Below are 19,176 nucleotides of genomic sequence, written 5' to 3'. Positions count from 1 at the left end.
GTCACTGACCTGGAAATATTCTACAGAACTCATGACCTGATTTCACTTTAACCTCACTTGCTACACACTGGTTAGGGATTCAAAACATCAATGTCAGAGGGTCAAAAATGTGTACGGTGAACCCTCTATGTCACTGATGACCGCTCATTTGCAGGTAGAACCAGACACAGTTCAAAGTCATGAGGCAAAATCTTAGACAGGCTGCAGTTCAGAGCAGGTGGCAGGTAAGTGTGACCAAAAAAAAAAACAGCAGAAGATCAGGAGCAGGCAACAGACAAAAACAGGATGTATAAACCAGACAGCAATTGGAACTGCAGATTAGCCAGACAAATAGCAAGCAAACACTATTGATCAGACATGAACGGAATGCTCAGAACAGTAGTGAGGGCAGGAACAATCAAAAACTCAGCACCGCATCCCATAAATTTAATATGAACAAAAAAAAGGGGAAAATGGGGTTAAACAACCCCGGGACTTTTAAGGTGCTTATACTTTAAGGTAAGTAGCAGAGATAAACATGTACAACTTATGCTCAGAAGTCTATTTAGGCACTCTTGATGAGACCAGGTGCGCCCAAACTGCAGTGCTACCATCGTCCAGAAGGTGGCAGAGGCTGCAGGCTGATCATCACAGTATGCAGGGAGTAAGCAGACATAGGATCCCACATACAGTATAGCTCTCATGACGGGTATCCTTTAATATGTAATAGAGGAACGCTATCCTGTTTGAATGTTTGGAATTTTCTGTGCTGGAATAATGTGAAAGGTCCGAAGTACAACAGATATAAAGAATACAACAGTTAATGACAATCCTTATTACATATACCTGTTTTTTTCAGATATCTTGGTTGAAAGACCTTGCTATCTGTATTTTATAGTCACAAGCACTTACCTTGCTTGTAATGTACTGCTTTTTGGCAATCATAATGCCAGTCACTACACCAACCAAAAAGGGGCCATATCGACAGTAAGGTTTGGTGTAATACTCCACCCAGTAATTCATACGGGACTGACTGCGAAAAAGAAGGATTTTTATAATGAGTTGATCACAGCCTATCTCTGGGCACATAGCTAAATACACCAATGTTATGCACATATCCAAAAGTCAGTTAGGATGAAAAAGATACTAGTCCTCAGCCAACAGAGAAAAGAAAAAATAGAAAACCTCCATATACACAATCCTATACCCACAGGTGATCCAGAGGAAAACAAAAAAAAAACCCTGATAAAGCATGATCCAGTTGGCTCCAGTGGGGGGAAAAAAATTCCTTCCTGATGCCCAGGGAGGCAATTCGATATTCCCTGGATCAACCGCCCCTATTACCTATAAATATTATTATCCAATTATATTTTGTGCATTTTGGAAAGTATACAGGACTTTAAAAAAAAAAAAAAAACAATCTATTGAGCTGGTTAGATCCAGCTCTTGAGGGAGTCTTTTCCACGTTTTCGCAGCTCTTACTGTAAAGAATCCTTTCCAAGAAGGTTAAATCTCCTTTCCTCCTGATGTAAAGAGTGCCCCCTTGTCCTCTGTAATGACCCTAAAGTGAATAACTCAACACCAAGTTCCTTGTATGGACCACTTATATATTTATACATGTTGATCATTTACCCCCTTAACAGCTTGCCGCCCCGGCCACGGTACATTTAGTGCGGCAGGGCGGCATACAGGCAGGCTGGATCAGGTACATGTATGTCATCCAGCCTCCTCTGGGTTAGAGGTGTGCAGCCCCTAACCCGGAAGAGAGTGTGGTGACACCATGGTGACACTGAACTACTCTGATGAAAATATGTAAAAAAAAAAAGTAAAGAAAGAAATTTTTTTTTTTTAATAATATTAATATTAAAAAAATGTTTAAAAATTTGTATACATAAAATTGAATAAAAATTATTGAATTTTTTTTTTTCTGTCACCAGTCAGTATCCCTGATCACCGCCACATCAGTCATATGATGACACTGTCCTGCACTGGTGACAGTATGTAAAAAAAATATGTGAAAAAAAAAACAAATTTTATTTGCGTGCGCGCCCTCTGGTGGCTCTTAAAGGAGACCCCGTACCCGTATGGGGTTTCACGCAGCTGTGCCATTGTGCCCCAGTAAATCTATGTGAGCCAGTCTGGAACCAGTTAAATATATATACCATAGTGTGCAAATGCTATAACTTTCACACAAACCAATATACACTTACTGGGATTTTTTTTTTTTTTTTTTACCAAGACATGTAGCAGAATACATTTTGGCCTAAATTTGTGAAGAAATTTGATTTCAATGAAAATGTTTTATAACATAAAGTAGAAAATTTTATTTTTATACAAAATTTGTGGGTTTTTTTATGTTTATACAGCAAAAAATAAAAAACACAGTGGTGATCAAATACCACCAAAAGAAAGTTACTAGTGGAAAAAAATGATAGAAAGTTTAATTTGTGTACAGTGTTGCATAACCACGCAATTCTGAGCACAGTGCTGAATAGCAAAAAACGGCCTGGTCATGAAGGGGGTAAAACCTTCCGGAAGTCAAGCGGTTAATCTCCTCTTCTCAAGAGAGAATACATTCAGTTCCTCTAATCTTTCCTCATAGCTGAGCTCCTCCATGCCTCTTATCAGTTTGGTTGCCCTTCTCTGCACTTTCTCCAGTTCCCAGATATCCTTTTTGAGAACTGGTGCCCAGAACTGAACTACATATTCCAGATGAGGTCTTACTAATGATTTGCTCTCTGGAGTCTCTTAATACAAGAAAGGACTTTCCTCGCTGTAGGAACCGCAGCTTGGCATTGCATGCTATTATTAAGCCTATGATCTACCAAAACCCCCAGATCCTTCTCCACCATTGATTTCCCCAGTTGTACTCCCCCCTAGTATGTATGATGCATGCATATTCTTAGCCCCCAAGTGCATAACTTTACATTTATCAACGTTAAACCTCATCTGCCACTTAGTTGCCTAATTAAACAGTGCATTAAGGTTGGCTTGTAAATTGGAGACATCCTGTAGGGACGTCATTCCACTGAATAACTTGGTGTCATCTGCAAAGACAGAAATGGTACTTTTAATCCCAGACCCTATATTATTTATAAAGATATTAAAAAGTAAGGGTCCCAGTACTGAACCTTGGGGTACACCACTGATAACCTTAGACCATTCAGAGTAATGCCCCGTACACATGGTCGGATTTTCCGATGGAAAATGTCCGATCGGAGCGTGTTGTCGGAAATTCCGACCGTGTGTGGGCTCCATCGGACATTTTCCATCGGATTTTCCGACACACAAAGTTGGAGAGCAGGAGATAAAATTTTCCGACAACAAAATCCGTTGTCGGAAATTCTGATCGTGTGTACACAAATCCGACGGACAAAGTGCCACGCATGCTCAGAATAAAGAGATGAAAGCTATTGGTCACTGCCCCATTTATAGTCGCGACGTACGTGTTTTACGTCACCGCGTTTAGAATGATCGGATTTTCTGACAACTTTGTGCGACTGTGTGTAGACAAAACAAGTTTGAGCCAACATCCGTCGGAAAAAATCCTAGGATTTTGTTGTCGGAATGTCCGAACAAAGTCCGACCGTGTGTACGCCCTATAAGAATCATTAACCACTACTCTCTGAATTCTGTCTTCTAGCCAGTTTTCTATCCATTTCAAACTTCTTCCTGTAGACTTTACCTTACACATTAGCCGTGTGTGGGGTACTGTGTCAAATTCCAAGTCAGCTATTAGCAATACAACTGCATACATAGTGTCCCCGTCCAGTACTGGCACATTCAAAGAATCTTCTTTTGGGTCACTTGTAATACTTCTGGTCTACATAGCAAAAGTGAATGGAGGAAAGATATTTTGCTATAGGCTCCAATCCCCAGGCATCCCACCAATGACAGGAGCCAGTTCCCTGTAGCCATCAGCCACTAAAAGAGTCTCTGTAATGGCCCCAAAGAAACGGGAACTACTCACCGTGTTGAAAGACTCAGGACCGTTTATTTAATAGATCCAACAAACAGAATGGTCCATCCGGGATGAAAACATACTAACGAGTTTCACTCAGTAGTGAGCTTACTCATATGGTAACACATAGGATCGCCCTAATGCCCTGTACACATGGTCGGACATTGATCGGACATTCCAACAGCAAAATCCATTGATTTTTTTCCAACGGATTTTGGCTCAAACTTGTTTTGCATACACACGGTCACACAAAGTTGTCGGAAAATCCGATTGTTCTGAACGCGGTGACGTAAAACACGTACGTCGGGACTATAAACGGGGCAGTAGCCAATAGCTTTCATCTCTTAATTTATTCTGAGCATGCGTGGCACTTTGTCCGTCGGATTTGTGTACACACGATCGGAATTTCCGACAACGGATTTTGTTGTTGGAAAACTTTACAGCAAGCTCTCAAACTTTGTGTGTCGGAAATAACGATGGAAAATGTGTGATGGAGCCCACACACTGTCGGAATTTCCGACAACAAGGTCCTATCACACATTTTCCATCGGAAAATCCGACCGTGTGTACAGGGCATGTGAGTAAGCTCACAACCAAGTGAAACACATTAGACTATTTGCATCCTGGATGGACCAATCTGTTTGTTGGATGTATTAAATAAACAGGTCCGTGACTTTCAACACCGTGATTGGTTTCCTTTTCTTCTTTGGAGCTGTTACAGGGAATTACCTCCATAGCAGTTGCATGGTCTTCTATGGTTATAGCTAAACCTTTTGCACATGGTTACATTTTTGGGGATCATTCACAATTACAAGTGTGAAAGCCAGCATACTAAGGCTGTATTCACCCCATTGCCTGTTATTCATTACCATTACCATGCAAGCCACATCAAGGGTGCAGCAAGCGAGATTTTTTTGTACATGCAATGCCAATTGCAGAGGTGTGAATGTAGGTTTAGGAATAAGATTGAGTTAGCTACTCGGTAACATCCATAACACGTCTTTATTGGCTACATGATAAATACAGCAATACCACTCTAACATGTTTTGGCTGAAAAGCCTTACTAATAGCACGAGTAAGGCCTCCTTCAAACGGGCGCCTCCGCTAAGTGGAATTTGCTTGCTCAGCAGGTGATCTCTCTGCTGATCCCCGTTGAGCAGGCGGATGAAAGGACCGTGTCCGATCCGCTATGCAGAGTGAACAGACACGTAGACGTCCAATGACGAAACGCGTAGGGCGTGGCCTAATCTGTGCTTCCCAAACAACTCTGAACAGCTGATGGTTAACCGAGAATTTTGTCTTTTTTCGCTTGCTACATGCTTTTAAATTGTGAGTACCTCTCTGCTTGTTTTAAATAAACTTTTTTAAATGATCTTACACTATGGGCACCCCTTCTCTTTTTATATGACACACTGCGATCCTGAGACTGCCAGAGATTGCCGCACAGTGGCTTAGACTGTGATTGCCTGATATCCCAGCAGAGGTGAAGTGAGCTGGTGAGTGGCTGCACATTTAGAGCACGGGATTTTATTATCAGAAGAATCATAAGCACGAACATCACATGTACCAACTTATTGTGAAAATAAGGACTTTCATATATATCTGGCTGCACGTGTGCACTTTATTAGGTTGATTTTGGATACACAGTGGATTATTCCTATTTACCTTTGTCTTCCAACCTCCCCACTCCCCCCCCCCCCCTCCCTTCCATCACCTTTTCCACACTGGCACGCACATCCATACATAAGGTGCTACTTGCACATATGATATAAACAGCAGCACCATGTATGGTCTTTCATTTCTTAATTTTTTCATTTCATTTTATTTTTCCATGAATTATATATAGCACACATATAGGAAATCATAAAGTTTTTTAGAGGAACAGCGCCATACCCTTCTACCAAACCAACAGACACAGTCCTCCTCTATAGGGCAATAAGATGGAAAGGGACTGCCTGTCTGTTTCCATCCAATGCCATCCTATCCGATCCACCAGACGGATGGGGAATAGGACAACCAGACGGATGGGGAATAGGACCACCAGACGGATGGGGAATGGGACCACCAGACGGATGGGGAATGGGACCACCAAACGGATGGGGAATGGGACCACCAGACAGATGGGGAATGGGACCACCAGACGGATGGGGAATAGGACCACCAGACGGATGGGGAATAGGACCACCAGACGGATGGGGAATAGGACCACCAGACGGATGGGGAATAGGACCACCAGACAGATGGGGAATAGGACCCCCAGACAGATGGGGAATAGGACCACCAGACAGATGGGGAATAGGACCACCAGACAGATGGGGAACAGGACCACCAGACACATGGAGAACAGGACCACCAGATGCATGGGGAACAGGACCACCAGACGGATGGGCAATAGGACCACCAGACGCATAGGGAATAGGACCACCAGACGCATAGGGAATAGGACCACCAGACGCATAGGGAATAGGACCACCAGATGGATGGGAAATAGGACTACCAGATGGATGGGAAATAGGACCACCAGACGGATGGGGAACAGGACCACCAGACAGATTGGGAACAGGACCACCAGATAGATGGGGAATAGGACCACCAGATGGATGGGGAATAGGACCACCAGACGGATTGGGAATAGGTGGACCACCATCCGTCTGTTTTTGGTGGACAGAATTGGAGGGCGGTGGGTGTGTTCGCTGAAATTTTCCGCACCATATAAGACACTGGAGGGTTCGATCAGGTCCATCTGAAAAACTGACAGACAGACCTGATCAGACAGCCTGTGTGAAAGGGGCCTAAAGCTTTTCAGCTGAAACGCATTGGCCTGGTATTGTTGTATTTTTCATGCAGCCAATAAAGACAAATTATTATGGATGTCACAGAGCATCTGGCTCAATCTGACTTCTATATTGTTTTTTTGGAGTGTGGTGTTTTTTTTTCCCTTTTCAGTGAATGTAGGTTTAGATCCAAATGCCTGAAGCCCCCAAAATTCTAGACATACCAAAGAGAGAAAAACGTTAAGTTTTATAGTTACCTTTCACCTGTTGGATAACGGATGGAAAGTTTTAAAAAGAAGGAAATCAAGGTGGTAATAATAGTAGATGCGATAAATATCAGCACCACTCCAGCAAACATAACATATTTAGCTCTGCAAAACACAAAGACAGATCCAAATTTTATCAAACAGAACAAATGCTTCACCTCCCTGTCTGTTCAAAAAGATGAACTCCAACAAATGTCTTCCAGGAGAATTCACTGGAGCCTAGTACACACGATTAGATTCGACCATTATTACGCTAAAATTCGACCATTATTACGCTCCATCAGACAATTGTTGTCCAACTTTCCGCCAACAAATGTTGGATGGCAGGCTAGTAAATTTTCAGCAGACAACAGTCTGTTGTCAGATTTTCTTATTGTCTGTACACAAGTCCGTCACACAAAAGTTGAAAGTACAAACACGCATGCTCAGAATCAATGCTCACCAAACTCGACATTGGCAGAAGGTGCCCAAAGGGTGGCGCTCAAGAGCTGAAATTCCTCGTAGTACGTCACTACGTTCGTGTTTGTTGGCCGGCAATTGTGTACTGTTTGTATGCAAGACAAGTTCCTGGCACACGCCCTTCAGACAAAAGTCTGACGCTTTGCTGGCCAACAATCTGATTGTGTGTACGAAGCTTAAGTGTGATAATGTGGGTGATTCTCTAACTACCCGGCTACAACCAGTTTATATTTGTCATTTTTTTTAAAATCCACCTTCCATTCTCCCAAATTAGCCATTGACCAATTTTACATTGTAAACTCCGCTGAGCAGGACCCTCATAAATTTTTTGCCTTGATTTGTATTTTAACTGCACTATTTGTCTTTATATTGTACAGCGCTGCCCATACTGTTGCAGCTATATACTGTAAATCCTGTATTGTAAAGATAATAATAATAATAAATATACATACTCAGCAATCAACATTTGCTGGAGGGGGGGGGGGGGGGGATAAGTCACAAAATGGTTCACAGACATTGAGTCAAAGCTAAGCTGACGCTCTCAAATGTTCTAGCGCACCAAATGATCTATGTCATTCATTTCTATTCTATATCACTGGGGACCTCCCGACCCAGACCCCCATAATAACATATGCCTGAAAATATACTTACTTGACATACAGAAAAATGAGAAGAGGGGTTGTGAGATGGAACTGGAAATCATTTGAGAGGTACCAGGCCCAGCCGGTGCACTGAAATAAATGGCAGAGAGACACAGCAATCATTTTCTATAACGTGTTACTACGCTGCGCAAAATAAAAGTTTGGGATTGTATCGCTCTCTCATGTACAATTCATGTTGGCGTGTTGTATTGATTGGCCCCAGCTGTACATATATATAAGGTCAGCACTGCTGCTGTCACATTATTGATTGGGTTAATATCTGCTCCTTTGTTTCAAAAAGTATTAATGTAATAGACGCTCATTCAAACCCATGCATGGAAGTTCTTTATTGTGCGATTAAATGATTGAGAAAGGGCAGGAATAAAATAGTATTCAAGGAAAGAAGAAATAAGGGAGGGAGGTAATGGAAGGGAGAGAAAGATTTTTTTTTTATTCAATTTTATTATATTTCTTGATTTGGTTTCTTAAGCTGACACTAATTTTAATTTATAAATTGTATTTATAGAGAGAGGAAAATATTTTTTTATTAATTGTGTTATATTTATAAATCTTCATTTAGTTTACAAGTTCTTATGCCCCGTACACACGAGCGGATTTTCCGTCGGAAAAAACTTGGATGGTTTTTCCGACGGAATTCCGCTCAAGTTTGCCTTGCATACAAAAGTTCCCTGAACTTTCGACCATCGAGAACACGGTGACGTACAACACTACGACGAGAAAATGAAGTTCAATGCTTCCGAGCATGCGTCGAATTGTTTCCGAGCATGCGTAGGGTTTTGCGCGTCGGAATTTGTACAGACGATCGCATTTTCGGATAGGAACTTTTCCCGACCGAAAAATAGAGAACGTGCTCTCAATCTTTTGCTGGCTGGAATTCCGTCAGCAAAAGACCGATGGAGCATACACACGGTCGCATTTTACGACAAAAAGCTCTCATCGGAGTTTTCCTGGCGGAATTTCCGATCGTGTGTATGCAGCATCAAGCTAACCCTAATTTACATTGTTCCATTTTATTTAGAGAGAGGAAATTATTTTTTTAATTAATTTTATTATATTTATAATTCTTGATTTGGTTTACAAGTTCTTAAGCTGACACAAATTTTAATATTATTTAGAGAGAGTGAAATATTTTTATAAATCAAATCCTTTTTATTATTTCAGACAAAAACACAAAAATAGAAACCACACCAAACCAACCCCCCCCCCCCCAAAAAAAAAGACAAACAAACAAAAAAACACCCCCCCCAGACCACCCCCCTTCAACAAACCCTGACAGCCCCCCCCCCCCGCTCACTCAGAATATATATGACACACGAAAGAAAAGAATAACAATATCCAGTATTACAAAGTACACAGTACCCATTGGTTGACATGATAGTCATAGATTGAAGCCATCTAGACCAGATAACATCAAACTTATTCAGGGAGTTCCTTAGGGAATATGTATGCTTTTCAAAGAGAATGTAGAGAGAGAGATCCACTTAAGAGCAATCAGTCTACAGGAAATATTTTTTTATTAATTTTATTATATTTTTATTATATTTATAATTCTTCTATTAGTTTACAAGTTCTTAAGCTAACCCTAACTAAAATGTTTCATTTTTTTTTACATTTTTAATGTGTCATTTCATTATTGTTACCAAGCACAGGATCCTGCATTCACTATATCAGATCTCCCACAGTACAGAGAACATGGGAATGCAATTATTTTAGTAAATATAAACTGCTAAATAACTTTTCTCATCAGCAGTATATAGAAGTCTTGTGACTGCTATCAGTGTCTGGTTAAAAGCTTGTAGAAGGAATTTTCATTCTACCCAGATGGTTCTATGAGGCTGCAGGATCCCTGACCCTCTATCTGGACAGTGCTGATTGGCCCTGTTCCAACCACATGCACTCTCCCAAGGAAAAAAAAAAAAACTCTCTAGAAATACACATCAAACTGGGCATGTGCAGAGTGACTCCAAAGGCTCTGTACTATCAGGAGATGGATTGGGGACAGTGGAAAAAGGGGAGGATAAGAGAAGACAGGATCAAACAGCCTTTATACACAATGCAGAGGGTTAACCCCTTAGGTTCCACAGTATAACAAGCATGCTTTACTGCATATACAGACTGATTTTACTGTTGTGGGTTAAGTAACACCATACCAGGCCAATTATGTCACTTCTCACATACATGTAAAAATCTAAATTTTTTTGCTAGAAAATTATTTAGAACCCCCAAACATTATATATTTTTTTAAGGAGAGGACATAGAAAATAAAACAGTGGGTGTTGCAATTTTTTATGTCACACGGTATTTGGGGAGCAATTTTTCAAAAGGAATTTTTCTTGTAACTTTCATCAATTTTAGTGAACACAAACACTATAATCCCGATTTTTTTTTGTAAAATGTAAAAGATGACGTTACACCGAACAAATAGATACTTAACATGTCACGCTTTAAAATTGTGTATGCCTTTGAAATGGTGCCAAACTACGGTACCTAAAACGCTCCTTGGACAACGCTTTATAAGCCTTTACAGGTTAAAAGTTTAGAGTTACACAAGAGGTCTGGTGCTAAAATTATTGCTCTTACTACAATGTTCCAACAATACCCCACTTGTGTGGTATGAACACCGCTTACATATGTGTGCGGGACATATGCGCTTGCATTTACGTGTAAGCACGGGGGGGGGGGGGGGCTGGGGGCGCTTTAAATCTTTTATAATTATTTCTTTTATTATGAACTTTATTTTACACTGCCCCTTTATTTATTTGTTATCATCTTTATTGCTATCACAAGGGATGAACAACATCTCTTGTGATAGCATGGGCCATGACAGGTCCTTTGTACGGAGAGATCTGGGGTCTATAAGACCCCAGATCTCTCCTCTGATCCCAGGCTCCCCGATCGGATGGGAGAGCCCAGGAAAGACATTGGCGGGAGGGAGGGACCCCCTTCTGCTGCCTGTAGAAGTGATCAAGTGGCTGTATAGCCACTCAAATCACTTCTACTTTACAGGGTATCTGCTGCTGAAAATTTTGGTACTGGAATGATGCCTGCAGGACATCATATGACGTCCACCTGAGGGAAGAGGTTCATTTGTATGCTTGTAAAAAATCTTTTTTGTACATATAAACATTTAGAACGGTATTACCAAACCAAAATGTAATATATTGCAGTTTTAGCAATCATTAGATGTAGTCGCACAATGGCACGGGTGGGCAAAAGGGCGTACCCGTACGTCCCTCCATTCACCGCGGGAGCTTGCCCGCGGACTCAATGTATGCCAGTGGCCCGCGATCGCGGCGAGGAGTGGCAGAACAGGGAATTGCCTATGTAAAAAGGCATTTCCCTGTTTTACCGAGTGACATGACAGGGATCCACTGCTCCCTGTCATTAGGAGCAGTAGGGGGTAGCCCATCCCCCCTACAGTTAGAACACACTGAGGGAACATAGTTAACCCCTTGATCGCCCCCTAGTGTTTAACCCCTTCCCCGCCAGTGACAATCACTTTAAGCATTTTTAAAATCACTGCTTCTCTAAAAACTTCCTTTTTTTTTAACCACTTCCCGACCGCCTGCCGTACATATACTGCGGCAAGGCAGTGTTATTGTGCAAAATCACGTACCTGTACGTGATTTTGTCAATAGCCACTGGGGGGAGGGGGGGAGCCAATCAGCCGGCCCGTAGGACATAGCGATCGCTCCCCGCAGAGACAGAAATGGCGGTCTGCTGATGTAAACAAGGCAGACTGCCGTCAGGGACACGGATCAGAGTGTCCATGCAGTGAGCCCATCCCCCCCACACAGTTAGAAACACACTGAGGGAACACTAATAACCCTTTGATCGCCCCTCGATGTTAGCCCCTTCCCTGCCAGTGTCATTTATACTGTGTCATGTGCATATTTTTAGCAGTGATCACTGTAATAATGTCACTGTTTCCCTACAAAGTGTCAAAAATTTCAGCTTGGTGTCCGATCTGTCCGCCACAATGTCGGAATCCCGGTAAAAATTGTTGATCACCGCCACTACAAGTAAAAAAAAATTAGCCATAAAAAGGTCCCCTATTTTGTAGACACTATAGCTTTCCTGCAAACCAATCTATATACGCTTATTGGGATTTTATTTTACCAAAAATATGTAGCAGAATACATATTGGCTTAAATTGATGAAGAAATTCGACTTTTTACAATTTTTTTATTGGATATGTATTAAAGCAGAAAGTAAAAAAATATTGTTTTTTTTTTTTTTTCAAAATTGTCGTTCTTTTTTTGTTTATGGCACAAAAAATAAAAACTGCAGAAGTGATCAAATACCACCAAAAGAAAGCTCTATTTGTGAGAAAAAAAAAAGGGCATAAATTGTATTTAGGGGTACAGTGTTGCATGACGATTGTCGAGGGGTACAGTGATGTACGAGGGGCACAGTGTTGCACGCGATTGTCAGTTAGAGTAACGCAATGCCGTATCACAAAAAATGGCCTGGTCATTAAGGGGGTAAAACCTTCCGGGGCTGAAGTGGTTAATTTTTGCATTGGTACATGTCCCAAGGGCAGCACTGGGGCCCCCATACCCTTTTTATGGCCAATAACTTTCATATAAGTCTACATAATGCATACCTCCCAACTTTTTTAGATGGGAATGAGGGACACCTATCAGCAAAAATATGCAGGCATAGGACACGCCCCTGCCACGCCCCCTTAAAGGAGACTTGTACAAAAAAAAAAAACAAGATTGGTTAAACCCACAAGTGTTTTTTGTTACCACTACTATTCCTTTATATTTGCTTTTGGAATTTACAAATGCAGCAATTTAGAAATCAGATGAAAGGTTTAGCACTGGGAAACACTTTTTGATACTTAAAAAGTGCATTTTATATACAGCTATATGGATCAGACCAAAATGAGGGACAAATGAGGAGGAATGAGGGACAGAGGGACATTGCTCCAAATCAGGGACAGTCCCTCATAATCAGGGACAGTTGGGAGCTATGCATAATGGGCACTTTTGGATGTTCGAGAGTTCTGGCATGAACTGAACTAGAGGGGGGGGGGGGGGCCAACTCTACGGACAGATACCTGTGTACAGCTGCATCTTTTAATTGTGGTCTATGGTTGGCTGTACCAGGCAGATGTGAGTTCCAGGATAGTTTTTTCTACAGGTTCTGAACACTCGTGTACGCGGTACGTCCCCTTTACAAGCATGTGCATGAGCACATAAAGAAAAGTATTTATATAAAAGTAGACAAAAAACTTACAGAATCTGAAACGGACACAAAATTGGTAATCAGTAAAACGTTTGCCCACCACACACGGTTACAGCTGTCCCACTGATGCTTGGGGAGTTCCCAGAATACGCCCCACTGAACCAACGAGATAAGAGCAATAGAGAGAGGGATGGAAGCAAGGTGGAGAGGTTGTATCCTGATGTACAAAAAAGAACAAAAAAAACATGAATTACAGAATAAACTTTGTAATAAACTATGTAGAGTACAAATAAAGGGAAATTATTACTTTTTTTCAGTGTGAGTTTAGATTTTAAATGGGGTTAGTTCAGCTTTAACAAAAAACTGCCAATGCAGGTAAAGGATGACTACAGATAAAAACAAACTGTGCAGCTTTGATTAATAATCACTTGCAGACCACCCATCTTACATATACTGTGGCTGGGCGGCCGCTCTGTTCCAGATCACGTACCCAGCACGTGATCTGACACTTCCGGGTCTGGGGCCAGCGACCCGCTCCCACTGTGATCACACACAGCAGGAGCCCAGCGGCGGGTATCGCAGACTCAATGTCTGCTGTCATCTGCTGATTAGACAGTACACAGGCAGAACAGCAATCTTCCTATGTAAACAAGGCAGATTGCCACACTGTCAGAAGGGAAGGAATTGATCCGGTGTCTCTACAAAAGAAGGAACATGAATCAATGCCTTTCCCTAATCAAAGCACCTCCCCCACAGTGAGAAAGCACAGGCTAGGCACACCGTTAACCCTTTGATCGCCCCAGATGTTAACCCCTTCCCAGCCAGTGTCATTATCAGCGGTGGCCTGTCCATATGGGGCGCAGGAGCAACGCCCCCCTAATACATGCACCCAGCACCTAATCTACATGCAGGGCGCCGGAAGCATGGATTCCAATGTTTTTTTTTTGTTTGTTTTTTTTTTAGAAGCATGTGATTAGGGCCGGAGGCTCTAATTGGCTTAAAAAAGGGGTGGGCTCAGGGCACAGAGCACTGCACCCCAAACCCACCCCATTGTGTGACATTAGTGTATTAATATTCGCTATTTTCTTCCCGATTCTCCTCCTGGCCAATCCTGGCTCAGGAGGCGGGTCCTGAGACCCGAATGGCCGAGAGGAGAAGCGACCTTATTGGCCGCCGAGGAGGAGGAGGAGGGAGGAGATGCAGGGGAAGCCACGCCACTGTGAAACCAAGGAAGGAGGAGACGTAGGGTGAAGCCTGGAGGAAGCCCGCGACCTAGATGGGGTATGTGCAGGAGGCCCGACCAACCGCCAGGGTATATATTTGCCAAAAATATACCACCAGACACCACTGGTCATTAGCACAGTGACAGTGCATATTTTAAGCACTGATCACTGTATTAGTGTCACTGTTCCCCAAAAAGTGTCAAAAGTGTCAGTTAGTGTCTGATTTGTCCGCCGCAATATTGCGGTCCTGCTATAAGTGCTGATCACTACCATTACTGGTAGAAAAAATAAAGTAAAAAAAATCAAAAATATCCCATAGTTTGTAGACGCTGTAACTTTTGTGCAAACCAATCAATCAATATACCCTTACTGGGATTTTTTACCAAAAATATGTAGCAGAATACATATTTTTATTGGGTATGTTTCATAGAAGAAAGTAAAAAAATGTTTTTTTTTTTCAAAATTGTCAGTCAAAAACTAAAAACCAAAGAGGTGATCAAATACCCTCCCAAAGAAAGCTCTATTTGTGGAGAAAAAAGGACAAAAATTTTATTTGCATACAGTGTCGCACGACCATGCAATTGTCAGTTAAAATAACGCAGTGCCGTATCGCAAAAAAATGGCCTGGTTATGAAGGGGTTGGCAAATCTTTTGGAGGTCAAGTGGTTAAAGTTAGATAATGCCTTACCAATAGCTGTAGGCCATTTATGAACCTCCTGAAGCCTGGCCAAAAAACTCCCAGAAATGGCATCTTTCCATCCTGCCCTGTTGCTAGGACGTTGCTAAGATATTCCCAACCATTACTGTTTACCGCAACCATCACAGGACCGAGCTTTGAAATCCCTGCACATGTTAGGTCCATCTTTATTGCAGCATTGCTGAGCTCAGAGCTACTGCAACAGGGGACAGAGAGAGCGCATGCAAGGGGGGGGGTTAAATTGTCTGGGAGTGTCTTATGCCATGTACACACGGCCGGACTTGCCAACGGGCTAAACTCCATTGGCATTTCCGACGGAAAGATTTAGAACATGTTCTATATCTGAGTCAGTCGGAAATGCCGACACAAAAAGTCCACAAGGTCGGAATGTCCGACCGAAAGCTCCCATCTGACTTTTTCTGTTGGGAAGTCCGGCCGTGTGTGTACGCGGCATTAGCCACATCCCTGCAACAAGGCAGGACGGGATGATACCATCTCTGGAAGTTTTCTTTCTGCTGCTTTCTTATTAAAAACTGACCACACTAAACAGGAGAGCACAGCAGTGTCAGTTCCCTAGCTATGCTGGAAACTCAGGCCGCTCTCCTCCAATGATCAGACTTGTCCTGACATGCCCCACCTCTGCACAGCCATTCACTGGCAAGCTCAGTGTGCTGTTGCTTCTCCTCCCCTCAGCTCTTATGCAGCTGAGAACAGAGATTATGTGATCACTTATAAAACAGGAAGAAAAAGTATATATAATGTCTTTTTATATCTATACATAAATGTTTTGCCTTTCATTTCAGTTTTAAACTGAATGGGTTGTTTCACGAGGTGATCCTTTACAATCACCTTAACTTTGGTCAGAGCTGCGTTTGTTTTAATCTTCAGGCACCCCTTACTACATAGGCAGTTTTTTGGTAAAGGTGAACGAATCCTTTAAACTAAAATACATTTACGTTTTTGGTTGTAACATGACAAAATGTGGAACATTTCAAGGGGTGTGAATACTTTTTCAAGTCACTTTATATATATGTCTATCTCTCTATCTATCTATCTATCTATCTATCTATCTATCTATCTATCTATCTATCTATCTATCTATCTATCTATCTATCTATCTATCTCTATTTCTATAGATAGATAGATAGATAGATAGATAGATAGATAGATAGATAGATAGATAGATAGATAGATAGATTATATAAACATTTAGCAAGCTCTAATACACAATATTCACCATTTAGACACTAAAACGTGTCAACTAAAGTAAAATAATGCCGCGTACACACGACTGGACTTTATGGCCTACTTGGTCCTGCAAACCGGAGTCCGTCGGACAATTCCATTGTGCGTGGGCTCCAGCGGACTTTTTTTTCTCAAAAGTTCGACGGACCTAGAAATAAAACATGTTTCAAATCTGTCCGACGGATTCGAGTCCGGTCGAAAAGTCTGCTCGTCTGTATGCTAGTCTGACGGACAAAAACCGACGCTAGGGCAGCTATTGGCTACTGGCTATGAACTTCCTTGTTTTAGTCCGGTCGTACGTCATCACGTACGAATCCTTCGGACTTTGGTGTGATTGTGTGTAGGCAAGTCCGTTCATTGGGAAAGTCCGTCGTAAAGTCAGTCGAAAAGTCCGCAGGACAAAGTCTGCCGTAAAGTCCACTCGTGTGTACGCGGCATAAGATATAAAAAGCTATCCTTTTTCTATTCCCCCTTTTTAGGATTACCTAATAAAGTAAACTAAATAAAGTTTTGAAGACTATCCCTACACATTACAAAACAACCTATTGGACACAAAAGGTGTGCAAGTGGCATATAGTACACATACTCTGGATTGGGGAAATAAATTAGCAAAGTGTGGAACTATTAAAGCGGACGTAAACCCATCGATTTAAAAGTTTCAAAAAACAGTTACATTCCTGGCACGTGCCGAGAATGTAACTGTTACATTGGTTGTGCTCTCAACCAGTCTCTGTCAAACTATCCAATGGCTGGTGTCATAACTGATCACATGTGCAGCATCATGACACTGGAAGGTCTAACAAAGGCCAAGATGGCAGCTTCATTGGCTGAAAACAATAGGAGAGTTTAGTTCTGCTTTAATATTGTTGTAACAAAGTGAACTATTTTTAACTGACGGAGTTTAGGACACCTACCTCTTTAACCTTTTGAAGATATACTGCATAACCATAGTTAGAGTAACCTTTTTTTCAGAATCTTCAATCATCTTTAGGAATGTTTTGGCACCCAGAAATCCACTGCAATAAAAGCAAATTACAGGAGGCAGCAGAAGCAATTACCATAAAGCACTTGTGGGCCAGTTCTTGTGGCACTATGGTGCGAGGGGGGAGCACCAAACCTCAGCATTTACAAACATAATAAATAAAACTGAAGGAGGAATGCTGAGAGGAGTTAGAAAGCTCCTTAGGGCTTGTTCAGATTGGTGGAGCTAGAGAATCGCTCTTCAGAGAGCATTTGACAGTTGTTGAGGAAAGCGTTGTATTGCCTCCTTACCACCTGCTTTAATCCCTTAAAGCGATTGTATACCCGCACAAAATAAATAAATAAAAAACCTGTAAGGCAAAGGCCTAATGAGCTAGTATGCACTGCATACTAGCTCATTATGAAATACTCACCTTAGAACGAGGCATCAGCATCTGATCATGATCCGAGGGAGCTGACATTTTGCCCTTGGCGTTTCATTGGGGTTCACGGCTTGAAGTAGGATAGTAAAGTATCGAACCAGGCAGAACTTCAGCAATGCAGGTTTATTAACAGCTGATAACATACAGGTTTATGTTCAAAATATTACAATATACAGGTCTAATTTATACAGTTTCTTACAATGCAAGCATATTAGATATAAATATTCTTATCCTCTAACCAAATTTAAACAATTGTGAATTGTTCGCACCTTGAACCAGAATGGGTCTTTACTGCCAATTCTTGGGAACCTCTCACCTGATAGGGACCAGCCAATTGGCCAGTGGTCTGGTCTCCTCACAGAGTTCTGGGTTCCAGCTCAACCAAGTTTGTGAGGGAAATTCACCTGAGACCACACTCTGGAACAAGTTAAGAAGTCTTCTCTGACTCGTACGAGGAGACAAGTTGTGGACAGATACTTGCCCATTGGTTCTGACCTCTATGACCCGTGCAATAGGGCAGCATACACAGAGTTCAGCCTTATGAGCTCCTATCTGACTTGTCCGAGGGGACAAGTTAGGACAGATACTTGCCCATTGGTTCTGACCTCTATGACCCGTGCAATAGGGCAGCATACATAGAGTTCAGCTTTATGAGCTCCTATCTGACTTGTCTGTCTAACAATTGCAGAGCTTGCATTTATATACTCTTTTACAAGTCTTATCTTAACATATCTCTTACATATGATTGGTCGCTAAGATCTACGTCAAAGTAACCAACCATAAATCTGACACCTGTTCTACAACCAGATAAACTTAATTATTCCCAAAATTCCTATATGTTCATTAAAGTGATTCATAACTGTTTTTGTCCAATTAAAAACACCTGTATAGAGACAGTCTGGCACCCAGCTGTGTTATCAAACTCTCCTTATCTTGATAAGATTTAACTAGCTTCAAGGATTTGCAGATTTACAACTTTGAGACAATTAACTTTCAATAACCCCACCAGATGTTTTATATGTTTCACTATATGCATGTATTTTAACAGTTTTAATGAGGGCACAAGCAGACCTTTGTTTGACCCTGTCAAACTTAATTAATGTTCTGTACATAACTTTCCTGTATTCCACCTAATTATTTTAACCACCTGTTTTCTTATCTGTCTGAGACAATTCTACATAACACCTGTTTACAAGTACTTGTCATAAAGCAGAGGTCATTTAAAGTTCAACACTTATAAATGAAGACTTTTTAAATCTATGGAAAACACAGTATACATTATTAAAGATTAATAATTGTTGCTTTACTTATTGA

At 41.6% G+C, this 19,176-nt stretch overlaps 1 protein-coding gene and 1 long non-coding RNA gene across 2 annotated transcripts in view; one reads left to right on the top strand and one right to left on the bottom strand.

Annotated features, from left to right (window-relative positions):
* LOC141132312 (uncharacterized) overlaps positions 1-19,176 on the top strand; it is a 218,840-nt gene that overhangs the window by 67,638 nt on the left and 132,026 nt on the right. The window lies entirely within an intron of this gene.
* Positions 1-19,176, bottom strand: part of LOC141132298 (O-acyltransferase like protein-like) — a 104,263-nt gene that overhangs the window by 29,600 nt on the left and 55,487 nt on the right. The window contains exons 8-12 of the mRNA XM_073620565.1: positions 17,374-17,475; positions 13,346-13,511; positions 8,091-8,170; positions 6,972-7,085; positions 892-1,012 (exon numbers count right to left, since the gene is read on the bottom strand). Of these exons, the coding sequence (XP_073476666.1) occupies positions 892-1,012; positions 6,972-7,085; positions 8,091-8,170; positions 13,346-13,511; positions 17,374-17,475 (583 nt within the window). The remainder of the gene's footprint in view (positions 1-891; positions 1,013-6,971; positions 7,086-8,090; positions 8,171-13,345; positions 13,512-17,373; positions 17,476-19,176) is intronic.

This window comes from Aquarana catesbeiana, linkage group LG01 (assembly GCF_042186555.1).
Source record: "Aquarana catesbeiana isolate 2022-GZ linkage group LG01, ASM4218655v1, whole genome shotgun sequence".
Taxonomy (NCBI): Eukaryota; Metazoa; Chordata; class Amphibia; order Anura; family Ranidae; genus Aquarana; species Aquarana catesbeiana.
This window is presented reverse-complemented; position numbering and strand designations above follow the sequence as displayed.